This window comes from Ailuropoda melanoleuca, chromosome 6, assembly GCF_002007445.2.
Source record: "Ailuropoda melanoleuca isolate Jingjing chromosome 6, ASM200744v2, whole genome shotgun sequence".
Lineage (NCBI taxonomy): Eukaryota > Metazoa > Chordata > Mammalia > Carnivora > Ursidae > Ailuropoda > Ailuropoda melanoleuca.
The window spans coordinates 13971846-13993810 of NC_048223.1; the positions used below are offsets into that span (position 1 = coordinate 13971846).

Consider the following 21965-nt stretch of genomic DNA (forward strand, 5'->3'; position numbering starts at 1 on the left):
AAAATTAAAACTTCATTTCCTCAGTAGTACTGGCTGCATTTCAAGGGCTTCGTAGCCACAGGTGACCAGTGGCTGCTGTATTGGATAGCATTTCCATCACTGCAGAGAGTTCTTTTGGACAGCACTGCCAATCATTCATGTAAAACTTGGGACTTTTGTACTCATTAATGAAAAGCTTTGTTTAAAACCCTTTTTAAAAACTCCTTCAGGGGCGCCTGGGTGGCACAGCGGTTAAGCGTCTGCCTTCGGCTCAGGGCGTGATCCTGGCGTTATGGGATCGAGCCCCACGTCAGGCTCCTCTGCTATGAGCCTGCTTCTTCCTCTCCCTCTCCCCCTGCTTGTGTTCTCTCTCTCGCTGGCTGTCTCTATCTCTGTCGAATAAATAAATAAAATCTTTAAAAAAAAAACACACAAAACTCCTTCAACAACATTAAAAAAGTTTTAAAAATTGTGAGAACTTACATCAACACACCACTGGTAACTGATCTTACCAAGGAGTGGGCACATGAAATGAAAATTTTTGTTTTACAAAGAACAGGATGCTCATTGTTTATATTGGGTCATAAAGCAATTGATAATATTTGTTTAAAAAGCTTAATGTGCTTTTCGTTTTTATTGCAGATGATCCTGTACACGCAGCTCCAACTACTTCTACACGTGTGTTTTATATCAGCGTGGGGGTTTGCTGTGCAGTAATATTTCTTGTAGCAATAATATTAGCTGTTTTGCACCTTCATAGTATGAAAAGAATTGAACTGGATGACAGGTATTCTACCTATTTTGGGAAAGGAAAGAATTAAAGTGGGTATTTGCATTTACATAGGAGCGCACACACAACCATGCGCTTGTGGTGCACAGGGAAGGAGGGCGGGTGATCAGGTCTTGCCAAAAGAAAAACTGCTGTCTTTGTGGTTCCTGTCATTGTGTTTTTCTGAGTCTATTTAAAAAACTTTTTTTGAAGACAGAAATTATAGTTTATAAGTTGCTGGGTAAGAAGTGAGGATCACATTTTTGTTCCCATCCCTTTAACGTGACTCTATTCCACACTCCTAGTACTTTTTTGAAATAGCCCTGTGTCTTTCTCCCAGTTCATCCTTCTAACATTATCCATCCATCCAGTAAATGTTTATGGAGAGCCTGTTGTGATTTAAACCATTGGTTCTCACCCTGCTTGCACTTTATAGTCATGGGTGAGCTTTTAAAACAAAGGTCCCACCTTCCAGAGATTCTGATGTATTTGGTCTGAGGTGGTGTTGGGGCATCAGTATTTTTCTTAAAGCTTCCTGGATGGTTCTAATGTGTAGCCTTGGAGATACCTGGGTTAAATAATGTTAAGTGCTGGGAATATAAAAAAATTGATGATATACCTTATAGCTTCAGGTATTCCTCTTTGACATTAACCTATAATTATAAGTTTATAAATTTGATGATTATGATTTGTGTAGCATAGTGTGAGAATAGAAAAGGTGCTTGTCCCAGCCTGGGTGGATCAGAGATGACAGAGAAGACTTTATAGTCAGGATAGGGTGAGAGGTAAAGTTGGAATGACAGCTTTATTTTCCCAGTGCATAATTCTTATTTTCCTCCTCATGATTCCCATTTGGTGATTGAAAGATTTTCAGCTTCGTGACTTGGCTTTCAAACCCCTCCTTTATGTGGAGAGGTATCTCCCATACTCGTTGAATTTTCCTTTCTTTCTTACTGTACCCCTACTTATGCTGTAGTCATATGATTATGTGTTCCACACTTTGGCCCTATATTTTGCCCTTTAGGACTTTAGTTCATGTGTTCCTTTTGCCCACAGGGGTCCCTGCATTTTCCACCAGCCAAGCCTGTTCCTTCTTCAGCTTTCAACTCCCCATTGCCATTTCTTTCATGAAGTCTTTTCTAAGCCTCCCAACTGCCCTTTCTCCCTCCTCTGTTTCTCTCTCTCCTACCTTCTGCCTCTCCTTCTCCGTGTCTCCCTCTCTGTCTCTCCTTGGTAGCAGTTACTGTACTTTTTTTTTCCTGTAATAATTTTTTGTGTACTTGTCTCTCCCACTAGACTGTAAGCTTTGTCCTGTTAGGGAACAGTATGTCTGACTCATTGCTGAATCCCCAGGCCTACACAGTGTCATACACACAGTGGATAGGCATATTGGTGGCATAAACAAAACACAAGGGGACAGGGAACTGGTTGGATTCAATACCTGCCCCTAAGTACTCTCTGTCCCCTCTGTTTTACTTGCTTTATCTGAGTAGAGAAGGAAGAGGAAGGAGGTAAGAATGAGAAGAGAAATACACAGGTGACGTGTTGCAGCGTAGGTTTTGTGTATATGGTGTGGTGTTGAAGTTAGAATTGGGGTTTACAGAAGAAGAAATGGCATTTGGAAGCTTCTGAGTGGGAAGTAAGGTAACAGGAACTTTTAGATAGGACTTTGAGTAGAGTTAAGGGAGCCTCTGAGGAGCATGGCATTTAGGAGTCTTGATACACACATTTTCCTTGAATGCTTACATGTGTGCTAGGGCTTTGAACACACAGTGACCAGAGTTATGCAAAAGCTGTCAGATTATGGGGCATATACCTCAGCCTGCTGAAATAATCAGTTACCACTCATGTACTGGGTGTTCCAGTTGTTTCTGTTTTCAGGCAAAGGTTTCCAGACATTGTCTGAATAAAAGCAACTTATGTTATTGCTTGTTTTCAGAGTGTAACCTAGTGGTTAAGACCATAGACTCTGGAGCCAAAGCATCTCTGAATTCTGGCTGTTCTACTTAACAAACTTTATGACTAGTAATGTATTCAACGTCTTTGAAGGCTTTTCAAGAATTCTGAGGTGGTACAGGAGTGCCACCTACTGTTCAGTTACTGGAAAGAAACAACCAGTAAATAATTTTGAGTCTGGTCATTTATTTAACTGTCAGGGTATGTTGGTTGCAGGTATTTTATAAGTAGTAGTTCCACTTACTCTATACAACTGGAACCTCACAAAAATCCTGGGAGGTAGGTTTGCTTAATCCCATTTTATGGGTAAGTAAATTGAGGTCCTTTATTTTCCCCTCTTTGGGGATGGTAATGTTTCTCTTCCCTCCTCTGGACTTTTAACAACATTGATTTTAGTCTCACCTTGGAGTAGTACTTAGAACTCCAAAAACAGGTGCTCTGTGGTTACCCACCGAAAAGACAGAAGTACAAGCTTAAGAGGTGTTAATTAGTAGTAATCTTGAGTACAGGGTTAGCAGTTACTTGGGCCTGCCACCTTCTGGATCTCCCATATTATTTAAAGAATGTGGTGTAATGGAATGCTTCAAGTACTAGAGAACTCCAAAAAGTTCCATAAATTCTAAAAAGGTGGGATTGAGGAAGAAGGAAAATGTATGTGATTCAGTAAATGATATGATACCCCTTCCCAAGCCTTGAGCATGTTGGTATATTTGATTTGCTTTGATATTCCTCATTTGATAGATCCCATTTGATTTTGGACCATTAGTGAAAGAGGTCTGTCATTCTACTCCTTTTTTAAAAAGCAATCTAAATAAATGGCATGGGCTCTTTTTCTAAGAGATGACCCATGTGTCCCTAACATGTCTTTGTGTGAGGTTCAGGACTGCTATCAATGGTGTCTGAGGACTAATACCTGCATTTCTGAATGACTGATAACATGAACCTGCTTGAGATTGTAGAGATAGAAAAGAAAAATAGCTCTGCATTATGAGATTAAAATTTCAACATGGGATGTTTGTGATGGACATCCATGCATTATTGTGATTGCCATGAGGATTTTAAGCTGGTTATAATGGCTGCATGCATTTTTGTATATATATAGAAAAAGGAAATTCCTCATTGAAGCTGACTTACCAGTTATTTCTCTCTTTAAAATTGTTTGCAGCATCAGTGCCAGCAGTAGTTCCCAAGGGCTGTCTCAGCCATCTACCCAGACGACTCAGTATCTGAGAGCCGACACACCCAACAATGCAACTCCTATCACCAGTAAGAGTTAATTTAATTCTAAAGATGATTTACTGAAGTTGTCTGCGGTCCGTCTGCCAGTGGTACCTGTGTGCTTAGTTATTTGTGGGGCATGTGTACCATCCTATACATAGTATCTAACGTGCACAGAATTAGGCTTGATTTTCAACTTCTGCTTTCTAGAGCATTGAGTGAAACATTCTAAAATTGGAGTAGTAAAAATAATTTTAAAAAAATTTAAGTTTAATTGCTGGAATTAATTTTGGGGGAGATTGCCATAGATTAATTATTTCAAAAGGAATACTGAATCACTTCTATAGAAATTCAGAAGGAATATTTTCAGGTAGTTAGATAAAATAAGCCATTGAGCTGTATGAAAGCAGTCTTAGATTTTAATGAATTGTTTGATAATCTTAAGGACTGTGGACTTTACTTTTTTTTTTTAAGATTTTATTAGAGAGAGAGAGAGAGCACTTGGCAGGGAGGGAGGCGCAGAGGGGACAGGAGAGGGACAAGCAGACTCTGTGCCTCTGCACTGAGTGCAGAGCCAATCCCAGGACCCTGAGATCATGACCTGAGCTGAAACCAAAAGTCCAATGCTTAACCAACTGAGCCAGCCAGGCACATTGTTTTTTTAATCATGATAGGAAGCTAGCTGCCATTAGAATTGCAAACATGGAATCCGATTTCCTTTTTCTTTAAACAGGATTTTGATGAAAGTTTTTATACTGTAACATATTGATGTTGGGGAAAATAATCATTCTTAGAATATAATTTAGACATAATGAGGAATCGGTCTCCACACAAATAAGAAACAACATAATCATCAGGATAAACAGTAGACCACAAATCAGGGCTCAATTCAGTAGTACTATTGGTTAATTAAGTTCTTATAGGCCTGTCGTGGTCTTTCGATACTGTTTCCCATTAAAAAGAACTAGGATTCTTTAGGGAAGTGGATGATTTCAGGACTGCGTAAGGAATGGACAAGATAAACTGGGACATGTTGAGATGGGACATTTGAGCAACAAAAAGAATGACTACAGTGAATTGAAACATTGAGTATCTGAAAATCCATGAATTTGTAAATTTTTTGAAAATGTTGATCACACATGAGAGGTAACTAAGGTACAAATAATGCCTCATTCTGATGGCTGGTTATATGAACTGTGTTTCATATTTCAGCAGTTTCAGAGTAACCATTTAGTGCTGGTTGGTGAGGGAAAATGCTTCTTTACAGAAGAATCCTACCTAATAAATGTGGAAGGAGTGATAGAATTAGAAAATCATATTTGCAGCCTCTTTTAAAATATTTGATTCAGGAAAAGGTCATCAATGTTTAAAACTTTGTGAACAAAGGAAAATGGGATCATTTGAGGGATCAGACTGTCACAGCCTGACTCCACTAATGAAACTTTGCATCACTAACAGTAAGACAGCTAGATATTTTGTACTCCCCACATGTGATATACCACCCATGGAGTATTTTTGTCTCCCCTCCCCACTCCAAGAGTTAACCTGGACCTGATCACAGCTGTGGAACTGACTGGCAGTTTACAAGAAATACAGGGATAGAGGAACAAGTTAAATGATACTGGAAGAAGCAGATGCCAGATATTCTCCAGGATAACTGAGCTGGTTTCTTTAATAGGAGTGTCAAGAAAAAGAAAAGGGGAAAGAGGGAATGCTCAACATTAAATGAAATTTAAAAGAAATCATGACAGTAGTTATCACTGCCAATGAAAGAAAGAATTATATGCCCTTCAGAAGATATGATAATTATGAAAATGTTCAAATTATTCAGAAGAAACACATCATTGCTTTTAATGTTTAGATGTTAAGCTTTGCTCATTAGTCGATTGATTGTGACCATAACCTTGAAGAAGTAGAGATTCGATTATTATATGCTAAAAGCAAAATACTTTTTAAAAGTCAGTCAAAATTATTTATTAAAAATATTTTTGTTTACTATTGATAAGATATGCACTTGTTTTTATGGACATTATCTTAAGGAGACAGATGGTTCATATATTATGTATGGTAAAAACAAACACTTTTAAAAAATACAGTGGAAATTCATTTGTGTATAAATAAAAAAGACAAAGGAGTAAAAAAATATTTGAAGACATAATGGCCAAGAATTTTCCAAAATAACAACACAACAGACCACAGATCCAAGAAACTCCTAAGAACTCCAGGTAGGATTAAACATATACAAATACAGACACTCACACACCTGCATATATCCTGTTCAGACTGCTGATCAGTGAAATCAGGTGTTGTCAGCCTAATCTTTTGGTCACAGAGCTCCCAAGCCTATCATCTAGATCTTGTAGCAGCCATCGGTGACTGTCATCTAGGTCTGCTAGCTCTTCAGGGAGTTTTCTTCCCATGTGTTTACCGAAGCGCATAAATGTTAGAGATACTATTCCAGGTTTTACTTGTTGACACTGAATCCTTCTTTTATTCTAATATTTTTTTTTTGGAATGAAAAGTTTAAGTTATGGCCAGGTAATTTTGTTTTTGCTGCCATCGTAGTAAGAATGGGAAATATGGTAGCTGAAAAACAAATGTATCTCACAGTGATATGACTAGGCTATATAAAACAAGATTGATGAAATTGATCAGATGTCTTGTTAGAAAAGAGAGTTTTACAAACACCTCTTCATTCGAAAAGTTTTTTTGTCAGGAGACTATTAGAAGATCTTTGGGAAAAAACAGTCCATGAAAGGGATTAAATTAAATACTGTGAGTCAAAGCTTATTTCATTTGGCTGAAAGGCAATTGATGTGGTGGTAATGGTAATATTCATTTTACTGTTTCTTTTTAATTAATTATTTTAAGATTTTGGGGTAGGTGTAAAGTGTTTCTTTAAAATTGTTTATGACCTATATAAGCAATTTTCCCTGTTCATGTGCGTGCCTTTTTCCTTTTATGATTCTTACATTTATTTATTCCTGTGACTTGAGTCCTGAGGTGTTGACTGAATTAGTTGACCCTGATGGCATAGTAAGGGTATTTATATTTCTTGGTCTCGCTTTGTTGGCTCCTCAGGTTATCCTACCTTGCGGATAGAGAAGAATGACCTGAGAAGTGTCACTCTTTTGGAGGCCAAAGCTAAGGTCAAGGATATAGCAATATCCAGGGAGAGGATAACTTTAAAAGATGTACTCCAAGAAGGTATTTATTATCTTAAAATCAGTTTCTCAAGGAAGATTTAATGTTAGCACCATAAAATTTTTTTTATTTCAAATTTTAAGAATTTCATCTCTTCGTGTCTTAGATAGAAGTACACAATTTATTTCCTTTATAAAACTGATTTTCATTTTCTCTTTCTTTAGATCTTTAATTTTCCTTAATACAGCTTTGACATAATTCTTAATTTTCAAGTATATTAAAGCATATATCATATATTAGCATTTGTTGCCTTTAAATATATTTTCGTTCTTGTTTAAAGATAATATCACCACCTAGCAAGCCCATTTGCTGTGACAGATAATATGGGGACTCTAGCAGGCAGAGCAAGCATGGGCTTTGGAATTACACTCAGCTTCCAATCCCAGTCTCACGATTTATCACCTGTGTGACCTTGGAGAAATCATTTCATGTCTTCCACATCTAATTTCCTCTTCCGTGAATTGGGACTACATTGTCTGTTCTTGAACTGGTTGTGAAGATCAGATGAAATGATGTACATTAAGTGAACTAACACACAAAAGATATTTTATGGATGTTATTACCCTTTCCTTCCCCACTTGTTGGTCCTTGTTTTCTTTCTTGAGTTTTAGAGTATTAATTGGGGAGATGCTGACAGGAGAATATAGAAATTAATAGTAAAGCACTTCATTGAGCCCCTCAGGTTCTCAGCAGAGATTCTCAATAGGGAATTACTTTTTTCTTTCCCCCTTTCACAATCCAGTTTGGAATGTCTTGAATACATATGAGTCATTCTGAATTCATCTCTTGGTTGAGTTGCTTTTAGGTCAATCACAGCTGAGAGGCTTGAACTACCCCCAGTGACAAATAGTAATTCAAAGAAGCAAATTTTGGGGGTCTGTTTTTGAATGTATGAGGGGAGTCCATTTTTCTCCTTTGTTATTATTCCGAAGCTAAGCCTAGAAACTCATAAATGCCTCTACGGGTACCCCATTACTGAGTTCCAGTATTCCTGGCTATATCTTTAGTTTATTTAGGATAATTCAGAAAGAATTCTCATATACTTAGTTTAAATATGGCATTTCTAAAAGCATGTTAAAATATTTCTTAATTACAAAGAATTTTTTTCTTTAAAAATTTATTTTTATTTTTTTTTTAAAGATCTTTATTTATGTGAGAGAGAGGGAGAGGGAGGGAGAAAGAAAGCCTGAGCAGGGGGGAGGGGCAGAGGGAGAGAGACAAGCAGACTCCCTGCTGAGCAGGGAGCCCAATGCAGGGGATGATTAATGATCTCATTAATTATTATTTTTCCTTTAGGTACTTTTGGGCGTATTTTCCATGGGATTTTAGTAGATGAAAAAGATCCAAATAAAGAAAAACAAGCATTTGTAAAAACAGTTAAAGGTAGGATTTTTTTCCCATACTATTTCTAGAATGCTTTCCTGAGGTGGATCATGCCAGTGAAATTCTGTCTCAAATTCTCAGTCTGTGTCAGACCTTTAAATCAGTCCATGTTAATTTAACTCATGTGAGATTAACTTTTGAGGAAATTTGGGCTGTCCTCATAAGGTATAGAAAATAGAGGTCTAATAATTTAAGACGTTAAAACACTAGGTATTACCTAGGTTTGTAGTTAAACTACATCCATTTGACTTCGTTGTTGCTCTATCTAATCTTGTGTTTTTCCTAGGTAAAAATTTTGTTTTTTCTCTCTTAAAAACATTGTTATTAGTTTTTCTTCCTTTCATCCTTCCCACTCCCAATACTGCAGTCTATAAAGAATAAAATGACCCCCAGACTCAAAGTACTTTATGTGAATAGCCTTGTTCACTTTCCTCCCACTCCCCCTGCCTTTCTTCTGCTATTTTGTATAATGCTGCAGAAATTATCCACGTGCGTATGTCTACTTCTTGGCTTAGTTTTATACGTATAGCTATAGTTGGCATTGCTGTCCCAAGAGGTGTTTACATTTAAAATATTGATAGATATTGTCTGATTCTTTGCTAAAGTGTAGCACTATTTTAGGTTACCATGAACAGAATACCTATATTCACATAATCTCCTTTTGGAGAAATTTGATGCTTAATTTTTCACTTTATAATTGGTATTTATAAAACCTTAAACCTTAGTTAAATCTGTTTGCTCATTTTAAGAGAAAGAAAAATGTGGTAATTTATAGGGTGCCTAATGTCTGACAGTATCTGATATAGACTGAGATGACAAGATGTTAATTTTGAAAAAAAAATTTAGCATTTTAATGCAGAAATAGAGGGAAAAATTAAATTCAATTTTATACGTAAGAGGTGACAATTTTATGAAGTTTTCAAAGTTAATTTATTAGAACTTATGTTTCTAAATCTTCTTAAATGAATTCATGGAAAGTATGAAGGATTTATGTTTACTGTTTCTAAAAAGCTGGACCAACCTAACAAAAAAAAAATGTGAAATTTGATTTGTATTAATTTAGCAAAATTGCGTGTTTAAGGATCCTGCAAGTACATACACAGACACACACACACACACACACACATTTTATGTTTTCTAAACAAGTGGTTTAACTTACTGTACTACTATTCAGTATGTATTTTATCTACCTACCTCTCCTAGCCCCATAGCATTTCTAAAGGGTAATATTTAAGTTAGGTCCATTAGATTTTCTGACTAGTTTTGAAGGATATTTTACATATTACACTCTGTAAATGTAAAATTTGAACCCTAAGTTTAGTAACTGTTGACTTTTGTTACATTTTCTCCATTTTTAAGGAAATATTTCTCTAATTTTAATATATCTTCTGGAGTTTATACATAACCTGTGGGCAGTTTACAACTGGGCTGTTACTAATTTGTTCTGAATGAATCTTGAATTAGCAAAAGGGCTTTATATATAGAATTGGATTGATTTGGGGTTGCAAGCGGGGAAGAAAGGAAATAATAGTGATAAGAAAACACAATGCGGATACTGGGACTGTTTCACAAGATAAGATTTCTCCCTCCGGATACGCTTAAAATTGTAGTCACTTGGTTGTTTCTGCGTCTTACCACTGTAATTATAATGTTCCTTCTGAGCTTGCCGGAAACAAGAGAAAGCACAGTGAGTCCTTAGCCAAGATGTGGTCATGGTTTGCATGAAAAACAAAGAGGAAGTGCATTGACCACAGTCCTTGCCTCAAAATTATTAGGTAACTCCACATGATTGTGTATCTCTGAGATTTACTCTTTTGAAATATTATTTTTTTAATTGAAGCTGTGTAGAGCTGACCAAGTTCTTTCACAAATCCGTATGCTTTGTTACATGTCACACAATTAGAAGTGCAGCTTAAAATGCAAGAAGTAAGTTTTTAAAAGATTATTGCCCATTGCCTTTAGTCATAAGCAAGAAATTGCATTTTGGCTTTTTAAAAAATTCATAAATTTGCACAGAGACTTAACGGACATTCTAATGTAAATTTACAGAGATTGAAATTAGGAATCTGAATTTCACACAATAAATATTGTGAAATTGAATTCCATAGAATTAATTAATTTGAGGTTATTGGTGTTAGGGTCTTGTTTTATAGCTGCTAATATTTTACAATTTAGAAATAAGTTTTATTAATCGTTTTGTTTTTTCTTGTAATTTTTTGGAATGTAAGTATTTTAGAGTATTTTTTTTAAATGTATACATCTTAAAATAGACTTTGCAGTATTTAAAATTAAAAGACTTGGACTAGACTGGGAAAGGAATCCAGGAAAATGATTTTTTTCTTCCCAAATGGATAAAATTATTTTTTCCCCAACTCAAAGTGTTCATAGATTATCATCCAGTTCAAGTGTCCCTTGCTTAATAGAGTATGCTTATTAAAGTTAGGAATTTGAAAATTATTATGTATAAAATGACATGCCCTGAAAAATTAACTTTTATTTGGGTCTTCATACCCTTGACAGGAAAGTAAACAATTACTAACCGGGTGCAGACCTTCAACTATTATTCATTTACAAACTGAAAAAGACCGTGCTGATCCCCAAATTGTCCTGGCCGTAATTTAATTAAAATTTATTTAGATTACATAGAAATAAAGGCACATTCTGCCATTCCTAGATGATCCTAAATTTTGGGCAGTTTTTAGACAACTAGAGTTTATTCCAGCAGTCATTGGTGTGAAGCACCTTTTCCAAAGAAGTACCAGGTGTTTCACATTCTTGGCTATTTGTCCACCCATTTTACATTCCTACAAAGTTTTTAAACTAAGTGAAACTGTCTGGAAAAGTGGACACAACTAGCAAGTATGGAAGAGGGAGTGATTCTGGTTAGTTTTAGAAGAAAATGAAGTTGTGATTTCTTAGCTTTGACAGCTCTACTTTTAAGGAGCGAATGTGACACAGACTCATAGTGCCTGAGTTCTGTGTTCTGGATTTTACTCTTGGTTCGGTATTTTACTAGGTAGAGCAGGCATTTGGATCCTGTTTTTGCCAGTCTTTCTTTTTCTCTCTCTTGTTGTATTGATCAGAAATTTTATAAATTATTACTACTATTTTTACTGTTAATATATAAATTAGTCTTTTTCTTTATATAGATCAAGCTTCTGAAATTCAGGTGACAATGATGCTCACTGAGAGTTGTAAGCTACGAGGTCTTCATCACAGGTGAGAGAAGAAACCACCCAGCCTTTAAGTGTTAAGCGTGGTAACATTGTATGCTACATTTTTATGCTAAGAATTTTGTGGTATGTTCTGAATTGAAAGGTTTTTGGAATAGCTTTTTTTTTTTTAGACTATTAAAGTGAAATGTATGCCTAGTGCACAAAATTTAAAAATGCAATAAAGTATAAAGAAGAAGATAAAGCAGAGTATATAAGTCCACATCTGAATGAACATAGCTAAACTTTCAGGAGAGTTTTTACATATTTGTGTGCATATTTTCCTTTATAAAATAGATTAGTGATATATATATATATATAATATATTAAAAAGTATCCGTTGTGAAATTTTTTAACAAAGAATACCAAAGACAAGCATAATAAACACCAGTAATCCCATCTCCTAAACTCAATGGTAGTTAACATTTCGCCCTTTTTGTTTGGTGTATGTGTATACGTCTCTTATTTATCCAGATGATACATAGATATTTATGAGTGTAGAAATATTTTAAGTACACTGGCTATCTCAACACTTTCAATTCATTTCCAGCATGCAATTCCACCCCCCCAATGAGGATGTTTTCTTAAATAATCGTAACACCATTATTATCTTAAATAAGGTTAACAGGCTCTTTGCTATAACAAAACAATGTACCTAACTCTTCATATAAGTAACTATTAATTCATGTCCACGTTTAAAAAAGAAATGTAGCAGCTAATTGAATGGATGTACTGTGTTTTATTTAACCAGTGTCTTGTCGTTAGGTCACTGTATGATTTAAAAAAAATACTTATAGTTCTATATAAGAACTTTTTTTTTTTTAAAGCTTGATTATCAGTCCTCTTCACAGAGCTGTAACAAAAGCTACCTTCTGAGACAAAAAGGGCTTAAATATAGTATGCACTGTGCAGTATCAGTATTGGGGCAAGGTTTTTTATTTTATTTTATTATTTTTTTAAACAGCATGTAAAGTCAGCTTTGTTTGTATGCCTCTTGCAGATTTGGTTGTGTATATTTACAAAAATGGGACAGTGACCATCCTTGTTGGAAGATATTTATGGACTTCTGGGGGAAGAAACACATGAAAGAGTGATACATGCAAAAAGCAGCATGCATTTTAATTTCTGGGTACTTTGAGCAGTTATTTGGGTTCTGCCAAAAAATAAGATGACTATATAGAATTTTATTTTTGAATGTCATTTATACTTTGGGTCATATTTGAAAGAATTTGAGAACCTAAACAGAAGGCAGCAGTATATCAATATCAATATTGATTGAATCAATAAAATGGTAATGAAAAATCAAACTGAGTTTTATGGCATTGTGATGGTGGAAGAGAAAACAAGCCAACAATAAAGATACAAATATTTTTGCTGTGATTGAACATAAAACATCTCTTAGCTTCTGGGCAGCCAAGCTTGAGGAACCATTAAAAGTTGATAAATCTCAGTATTAGAAGAGAAAGAAACATAAATGTTCCTTGGGGGAAGAAAACGGTTTTCTAGTTTCAAATTCTGAGGCAGCTGCCCATTAAGCTTATCATACGCTTGGGGCATTGATTAATACAACGGACAGATGAACTTTGTAGTTTCACTGAGTATAAAAAATCCCAGGGACCTTTGAAAAAATTGAACATACAGTACTGAGGGACTGAAGATGCCCCATTGAAGGGTTAAAGTCAAGTGGTTGAAGAATGTTATCTTCCATTGGCCTGATTCAGTCCAAGTGTAGAACTTACTTACAGAGGAATGGATGGATAGCTCATTCCTGAGACTGTGTTTTCTAAAAAACACATTTTGTTTCCTCTGAGTAACAAAACAAGAATTGGGTAATGGTCATTTGAAAATGTGCTTCTTGGCAATATTGGAAGTGCTTGATGTTCTCTTATGCTGACACTAGGGGGAAGAGTCAAAAGTGTTTAATACTAGTATGTAATGTTAATCTAGTACTTGGGTACGTACCTTGTATTCTTACCCTGGTAGAAAGTCCTCACTACTTCAACAAAGAAGTGGGAGACAGGGACAAATCCAGACAAAGCCAGGAGTTTCCTAAGAAGCAGTTTTATATCCATTGTAGCCCGAAGGTGCTTTGGCTGAAAAATGTTCAGAGCATGTATTTACAGCATTTCTCATGTGGCTTTCAGCTGTAGGGTTTTCCAGCAAGCATCCTGCCAGGATGAATTAGCAGCCCCAGGACACCCTTAGATGATGGAATTTTTTTTTTTAAGATTTTATTTATTTATTTGACAGAGATAGAGACAGCCAGCGAGAGAGGGAACACAAGCAGGGGGAGTGGGAGAGGAAGAAGCAGGCTTATAGCGGAGGAGCCTGATGTGGGGCTCGATCCCACAACGCCGGGATCACGCCCTGAGCCGAAGGCAGATGCTTAACCGCTGTGCCACCCAGGCGCCCCTGATGATGGAATTCTTCATGCTGGATGGAGTTGATACTGGACATTGAGTGATTGGGGAAATACTTCTAGAGGCAGATTATAGAGTTTGGTCATAGTTAATTATTCTTCCTGGCTATACAGTAATACCAGGACTCCTAGGTTTTTTATGTTTTTTGTTTTTATTAGGTAGGTACCATACCCAGCATGGAGCCCAGTGCAGGGCTCGAACTCATGACCCTGAGATCAAGACGTGAGCTGAAATCAAGAGTTGGTTTAACCGACTGAGCCACCCAGGAGCCCACGACTCCTAATTTTTAATGAGCAAAACACACTGTCAGTGTGTAGAAAGTACATTATTGTTCTTTCCACTCATTGTAGCAGTTTGTTTCATTTTTTTTTTTTTTTAAGATTTTATTTATTTATGCAACAGAGATAGAGACAGCCAGCGAGAGAGGGAACACAAGCAGGGGGAGTGGTAGAGGAAGAAGCAGGCTCATAGCGGAAGAGCCTGATGTGGGGCTCGATCCCATAATGCCAGGATCACGCCCTGAGCCAAAGGCAGATGCTTAACTGCTGTGCCACCCAGGCGCCCCAGTTTGTTTCATTTTTAAGGGGACTAGGTCCTACCATGCCTTTCTTTTTGACCCCTGGTGTCATCGCTGTGTCTATGCATTTATTTGCTCATTCTCTTATTCTGATTCATGAAGTACCAATTTTGCACTTGCAGCTCTGCTAGGCCTGAGGGATAAAAATGAACCAATGAGCTTCAGTGTTCGTATTACAGAATTTATCAAACAAATGAAATATACCCAGTAAGAAATGATGCCTCGTTTCAGAATTTAACTTTTTAGAACTGGTTGTGTTATATAATTCCACATGCAAAACATGTTTACTTCGTGTTTTAACACTCCACAAGTAAGAATTGTAAAGCGTTGAAAAATTTTAAAGCATTTTGAAAGTCTTTTTATTCCTTTTTCCAGTGGAATTTGTGAGAATAATTTTTACTGTTAAAATAGCTGTAGGAAAAAATTTATTTTAATTACAATTTATTTTAATTACATCAGGAGTGCTTCATAACAGTGCTCTTGAGTTATTTCTACTTGTAGTTTGGCTCCCCATTGGCCCAAAGTTGCCTTATGGCCATCTTCTTAACACTGAGTGCCTCCCAGCTCTCACTCTGCAAGCACACTGGGTGAGACTGAGAACTGGATACAGTTCTTGTCTTATGTCCCCACAAAACCTTCCCTTCCTCTGCCTTGTTCTTGTCTACAGCACCAGTTTCGGCTCTCATCCACTCTTCATCTAGGTCCCAAATCTTCCTCTTTATCCTCCTTTCCTTTATAAAATGGGCAGAATGAAGACTAGCCATTTGTACTTTTTTTTTTTTTAAAGATTTTATTTACTTATTCGACAGAGATAGAGACAGCCAGGGAGAGAGGGAACACAAGCAGGGGGAGTGGGAGAGGAAGAAGCAGGCTCATAGCGGAAGAGCCTGATGTGGGGCTCGATCCCATAACTCCGGGATCACGCCCTGAACCGAAGGTAGACGCTTAACCACTGTGCCACCCAGGCACCCCTAGCCATTTGTACTTTAAAACATGTTCAGTCAGCTTGTTACCTCTTCTGGAGGGCTTTTAATGATTTCATCTCAAACAGCACTAAAATAACCTTTAACTCTGCTCAGTGAATTTCAGACATGAGTAGAGGAGCAGAGGAGTAATTTTGGGGAAGGGGGTTTTGAGAGATCGGTAACTCTTCACAGTACTTCTAAAATCATGGTGTGCTCCGTTAAATCTGAATGCAGACCTGTTGTAGTCATTTTAGTGTGCATACGACTTGGTATGAAAAGAGGCTCAGTCACTTCCCATGTAAAGAGTAATGATTTAGTGTGGCTAGAGTGTCTCTTCAGAGAATCCAGTCCATAGGAGACAGCTTTGAGTTTACAGCTTTTCCCTATCAAAGTGCATATGTGGAAAATACTGAAGTCTAGTTTCAAAGGGCATTTATTAATTTTATGACATTTTTAATAGTAATCTTGTTTTTAAGTATGTTTGAAATTTTCTTGTTTTGTTTTGGGTTGTCTTTGTTTCTTTTTATTAAAAATAAGCCCTTGAGGTTTTAGATTTCACTTGTCTTTTTCTTGATTTCTTATTATTTTGTAGAAATCTTCTTCCTATTACGCATGTGTGTATAGAAGAAGGAGAAAAGCCCATGGTGGTACTGCCTTACATGAATTGGGGGAATCTTAAGTTGTTTTTACGGCAGTGCAAATTAGTAGAGGCCAATAATCCACAGGTGAGAAAAATTTGCCCAAATATCCAGTTATTTACCAGGAACTTCTGATGGTATCTTTGAAAGTAGATGTTAACTTTCTTATGTATAAACTGTGTAAAAGCCTGCAAAAAGAAACTCAAAATGAGCCGGAAGATATTTATAACCTGTTGATTTAGAGGAAGATGGTTTATAATTCCTGTCTTGAAGGTTGCACTTTACTGATGCTGAAGTTTTTCCTTTTTATCCATTGCGTGTTTATTTATAATCACCTCAGACTCTCTCCAACACCATTTCAGTCATTTTCCTGATAACTCTTTGAAGGCACTGGTACTAGATCTCCCTTCTAGGAATGGAAACACACTTGACTGAGTCATTTGGTCCATATCGTACCAAAAGCTGGTGGCGACTGGAAGTCTGGATTATGGAGATAATTGAATCTATTTTTAATATGCTTGGCTATAAGATGTCAGTCATCTAAGAGTGTCCTTCTCTTCACTGCTTGTGCACATAGCTGTGAAGCGTTTGGTTACATTCCAGACACATGATGGTAGTTGTGCTAAATAGCCTAGCTGGTGTTTTGTTCCCTACTGTAACTTGTAGCCACATTAAATTTGTTTTAGGACTTATAATAATGTACTTACTACAGTTGCCAGGAGAAAGTGGATTCAAAGGCTGCACTGAGTATTTGACCTAATATGTCAGTATACTTCATAAATTGACAGGATTAAAGCCAGGGTTCCAACAAGTTGTTGGAGGCTGTAGCCCATCAGCATCACCTGAGGAAGAACTTCATTCCTCAGCCCACAAGACTGGCATACTGGCTCTAGAGGAGTTCTCATCAGTAGCGAGAGCTGCTGACTTCTCTTAGCTTGAAAATGGTCCCCAGGGACCATCTCCTAATAAAAACTATGAGTTTTAAAGAAAAGAACAGGTTATTGAATAATAAGCATTTGAAATTTTACCTTGAGAATCTGGCATTCGTGGACCAGATATTTATTGAGCAGCTACTGTATGCACTGGATGTTGGGGAACTATACCTGACAGATGAGAGAGGCGGTAAAGTAAATGGTAAGTTACATGACAGAATGGCAAGACTACAGTAGATACAAATATTAGGGAGGTATGGGAACATATTCTTGGTCATTAAGTAGCTTTTTAAAACTCCATGTGTAAGTGTAAAGAGGTATATTGGGATAGAGTGGGATTGTGGAATAAAATAAGCAGCTGACTGCCGTCATCATTTTTGTGCTAACTGCAAACAACGTCATTTTTTTTTTTTTTTTTTTTTTTTTTACCACAGGCAATTTCTCAACAAGACCTGGTACACATGGCTATTCAGATTGCCTGTGGAATGAGCTATCTGGCCAGAAGGGAAGTTATCCACAAAGACCTGGCTGCTAGGAACTGTGTGTAGGTGCCATGAGCTCATCACTGACATTTCATGTTTAGTTTTCTCCAGATTTGGGGTTCTTTCCAGGAATCACAGTGGGCATTGTATGGTATTTAAAAGTAACTGTGATCCATTTGTTTTAAATATGCTGATTGTATTTGATGTTCATGTCTTTATTTTTCAGCATTGATGACACACTCCAAGTTAAGATCACAGACAATGCTCTCTCCAGAGACTTGTTCCCCATGGACTATCACTGTCTGGGGGACAATGAAAACAGGCCAGTTCGGTGGATGGCTCTGGAAAGTCTGGTTAATAATGAGTTCTCCAGTGCAAGTGATGTGGTAAGTGCTGGGATTCCTGGATATCAACAGACTTTATGTTTTAATTTTTTTCTTTTTTTTTTTTAATCTAGTAATCGTTCCCTGAAATGTTTCACTGAGAAAGCAAGCGTAGTTAGCTCCATTCAGCCAGTTTATGGAAAGAAGCTGTGACCCAAACCTTGGTCTATCAATATGTGTAATCCCATTTCATCCTCAGGTAGCCCCATGAGGGGGCTGTTAACACTATGAAATAGCTGGACACTAATATACCAGTTTTAAAGGTGGATATTATTAAGGCTTAGAGAGGTTTCCATAAGCTGATTATTTTTCTTTTCTTATGTAAGTTTCAGAATGACCAGTTGGTTGCCAGATCATAAAGATTTATTGTTTTCTTCTTTTCAGACCTCTTCCAGCATTATGACCTGTGTTATTTATAATTCCCCAGAGGTCACTCTCTTCCCTTTTGTCTGTTTCTGAGTAGTTTTGCCCTCCAGAGCAGATCATAGAGTGGGATCCTTTATACTTAGTGATGAACAGTTTCAGAAGCCATGTTTACTTGTGGGTATTTTGCAGGTATTTTAGGTTGCTTTTAATTTCTCACTTTTTTGTCTGATTTGAAAGATGGATTTGTTTTCCTATCTTTTGCTTATTGCAGTTTATTATTGTAGCTGAATAGCTAGAGATTAGATAAAACTTTTGCTTATAATGTCCCCCTCTATGACCACTCAGTGATTGTTAGTGTTGCATATATAATCATATAGAATTGTTTGCTTCAAAGTTTCAACTGTAAAAACTGGGCTTACTAGATCATTGTATCTTGTGTCTTATCAATATATTTTATTTATAGTATAAGGTTACTCTTTCACTTCTAAGTTTGTATGCTTTTAGGATTACTCTTTTAATACACTCATTTCCTCAGTGTATTAGTGTCCTCTGGATGCTGTAACCTTAGTGGTAAAACAACAGAGATTTATTCTCACAATTGAGTTCTGGAGGCCAGATGTCTGATATCAAGGTGTAGGCACGGCCATGCTCCCTCCAGAGGCCCTACGGGGGTACCTTCCTTGCTTCTTCCAGCTTTGGGTGGCTCTTGGCATCCTTCATGGCTGCTTCTCTCTGCTTCATGTTCGTATCACCTTCTCCTCTGTGTATGTCTGTCTCATAAAACTCCTTCTGCTTCTCTCTTATAAAGATACATATGAATTTAGGACCCACCTATACAATCGAGGATAAGCTTTTTTGAGATGAGGGAAGGGTTGCATTTTTGCTTTTGCTTTTTCTTAAATAATATGAAAAGACAAAGCAGGGTTTGATTTTAGGCTAGCACACAGCTGCTGTATTAAATATCATTAAGGACCAATTATACTCTTACTGATATGGTACTAGTTTTGAGGGTTGCCAGATCTTTATTTAGAAGTTCGGAATTTATTTAGAAGTTCTGAAGTTCTGAATTCTTTATTTAGAAGCTGGAATTCTTTACTAGCTTCTCCATTAAGCAAAGCTGTTTTCACGGGGGTGCAAATGAGTTTAACTTTGGTTTTAGCACATAGCTTTAAGACATAGTATCAGTTAAACTGGAACTATATGGATTTCAAATCTACCCCTTTAGTAGAAAAGCTTACATCTGAACGTTTTTGAATGCAGAAAAGTAAAAGGAACTTTGTTCAATATTTTCTTTAAAAATCTTACTCCATTGTTGATTTAAAATATTAAGTCACTCATCTCTTTGGGATCCTAATATTTTTTTCAGTGGTTGATTTTTGAAATTTATGACTTTGTTACTCATTGAAATATAGCATAATTGCCTTAGCAGAAATGAAGGGGCAGTTGTGGTGAACCCAAAACTAGTCTAATGGGCAGGAAATAGATGTTTCTTAAATGACAAGTATGCCATGTAACTTGAAGAGGTTGGGGATTATTTACTTATTCTCTTAGAAAAAGGAGTATTGATTGATAGCTAATATTTCAAGGGGATATACAAGATGGCCAGTAGTGTTATTTGGTTACACATGGAAGCCCCCAAAACGCATTGCTTAATTTAATGTATTTGTTTATTTCTGTGTAGGCATTCCATTGTATATTTAAGCAGTAATAGGAATTTTTTTTACAACATTTATGATTAAATATTTCACAGGAACACCGAAGTGAAAATTCAGTAGGATAATACAGTTTCAGCCAGTGAGACTGTAGTTAACAATAGATCCCTAAGTAACGTGATCTACATCTCTTCGGCCAGGTACACTGTCCTGTGTTAGCTGGTAAAGTCTAAGTTGAGGATGCATGATTTAGTTAAGCAAATATTTCAGAATTAGAATTAGTTACTTTTGTGGTTATGGTATTTTAGAAATTTTGCAACAGTTCACATATTTTATGTCAGAATTTGTCTTCTGTCAGAATTTAGTTATACTAGATATCTTGTTGCTGCTTGAGCACTTGACAGCTTTATTTTTAAAAATCTCTGTGAACTTAATGGTGAGCAACTTAACAGGAGACTTACTTTAAAATCATAATTACTTTTGGCGTGTCTTGGCATAAACTTACTTGAAATGTCTGTGTGACCCAAATTCTTCAGGCTGTACTTAGAATGTGATAGTGAGAGTACCCATTGATTTACATTTAACATGGTTAACCCCTAAAATGTTCAGTTTTTTTTTCTTTAGATTCTTAGTAATTCATTTCTTTAAAATATATGTGTGTGTGTGTGTATATATATATATATTTTTTCCCACCTAAATATCTTTTGCCTTGGATAATTAAAATTAAAAGGAATAGGAACACTGGTCTGTTTCCTCTGACTCTGATACAAATACTAGTGTAAAAATCTGTTTTCAGTTTTTTGGGATTGAATACTTTTTGAATTCTTTTTTTTTTTTTTAAAGATTTTATTTATTTGAGAGAGAGAGGGAGAGCACAGAGGGTGAGTGAGAGGGAGAAGCGGACTCCCCACTGAGCAGAGAGCCCTACATGGGGCTCGGAGCTTGATCCCAGGACCCTGAGATCATGACCTGAGCGAAAGGCAGATGCTTAACCAACTGAGCCATCCAGGCGCCCCTACTTTTTGAATTCTTATGTTAAAACACAAATGTTAAAGATTGCTTTTTAACATTTGTATTGAAAATTTGTACATATAATCATTATTCTCTGTTCCTGCTTTTCCTTTATAGATGGAGTTGGGGGTTCAAAGGCTACATTTAATATGGTACTTTGGGGCTGAGAAACTTTATACATAGTCATATGCAAAATACGTAATGTATGCCCACTCTCACCAGAGTCTCTACACATGTAAAATACATATTTCAGATGTAAATGTAGCACCTAGGAGATGGTATTACTGCCTTGGAGAGGGCATTTTCTTTGTCCTTTAAAAGGTCCTTCACATTTTTGCATTTTTTTTTATAGTTGAAAGTTCTATGTGATTTGTTTGATCTTAAAAATAATACATTGCATCTCTTGCCTGTGTTTTCACAATTTTTACTGGAAGGATTCAATACTTCAGTATGTCAAGATTCTTATAATCTTAATACCAGCTTTTAACTGTTGAACTTAGGAAATACGCACAACTAGATTTTGACTAGTTATAAATCTCTTTTATTATTCCAAGATATGACATCATCTTAGGCATTCTTAAGAATTTCTGGATATCGTTTTTATTCTGTTTTCATCAGATGTAGATACCACCATAGATTTTTTTTCTGTAACTTTATTTTCCTTTATTTGAAAATAGATTTCTTGATTTATATCTTCTTTCAATTATTTGGGTAATTATAGTAGCTAACATAATTCTGCTGTTAAGAGACTACATCCTACTAAGAGACTAAATGCAATCAGGAATGCACAATTACATTTCTTTCTTGGTGCTTTTGGT

The 21965-nt window shown here is 36.3% G+C and overlaps 1 protein-coding gene across 1 annotated transcript in view; it reads left to right on the forward strand.

Annotated features, from left to right (window-relative positions):
• The window catches only part of RYK (receptor like tyrosine kinase), a 95119-nt gene that overhangs the window by 55749 nt on the left and 17405 nt on the right, over positions 1-21965 (forward strand). The window contains exons 7-14 of the mRNA XM_034661821.1: positions 622-766; positions 3870-3970; positions 7004-7129; positions 8423-8509; positions 11659-11728; positions 16276-16408; positions 17688-17797; positions 17962-18121. Coding sequence (XP_034517712.1) covers positions 622-766; positions 3870-3970; positions 7004-7129; positions 8423-8509; positions 11659-11728; positions 16276-16408; positions 17688-17797; positions 17962-18121 — 932 coding nt within the window. The remainder of the gene's footprint in view (positions 1-621; positions 767-3869; positions 3971-7003; positions 7130-8422; positions 8510-11658; positions 11729-16275; positions 16409-17687; positions 17798-17961; positions 18122-21965) is intronic.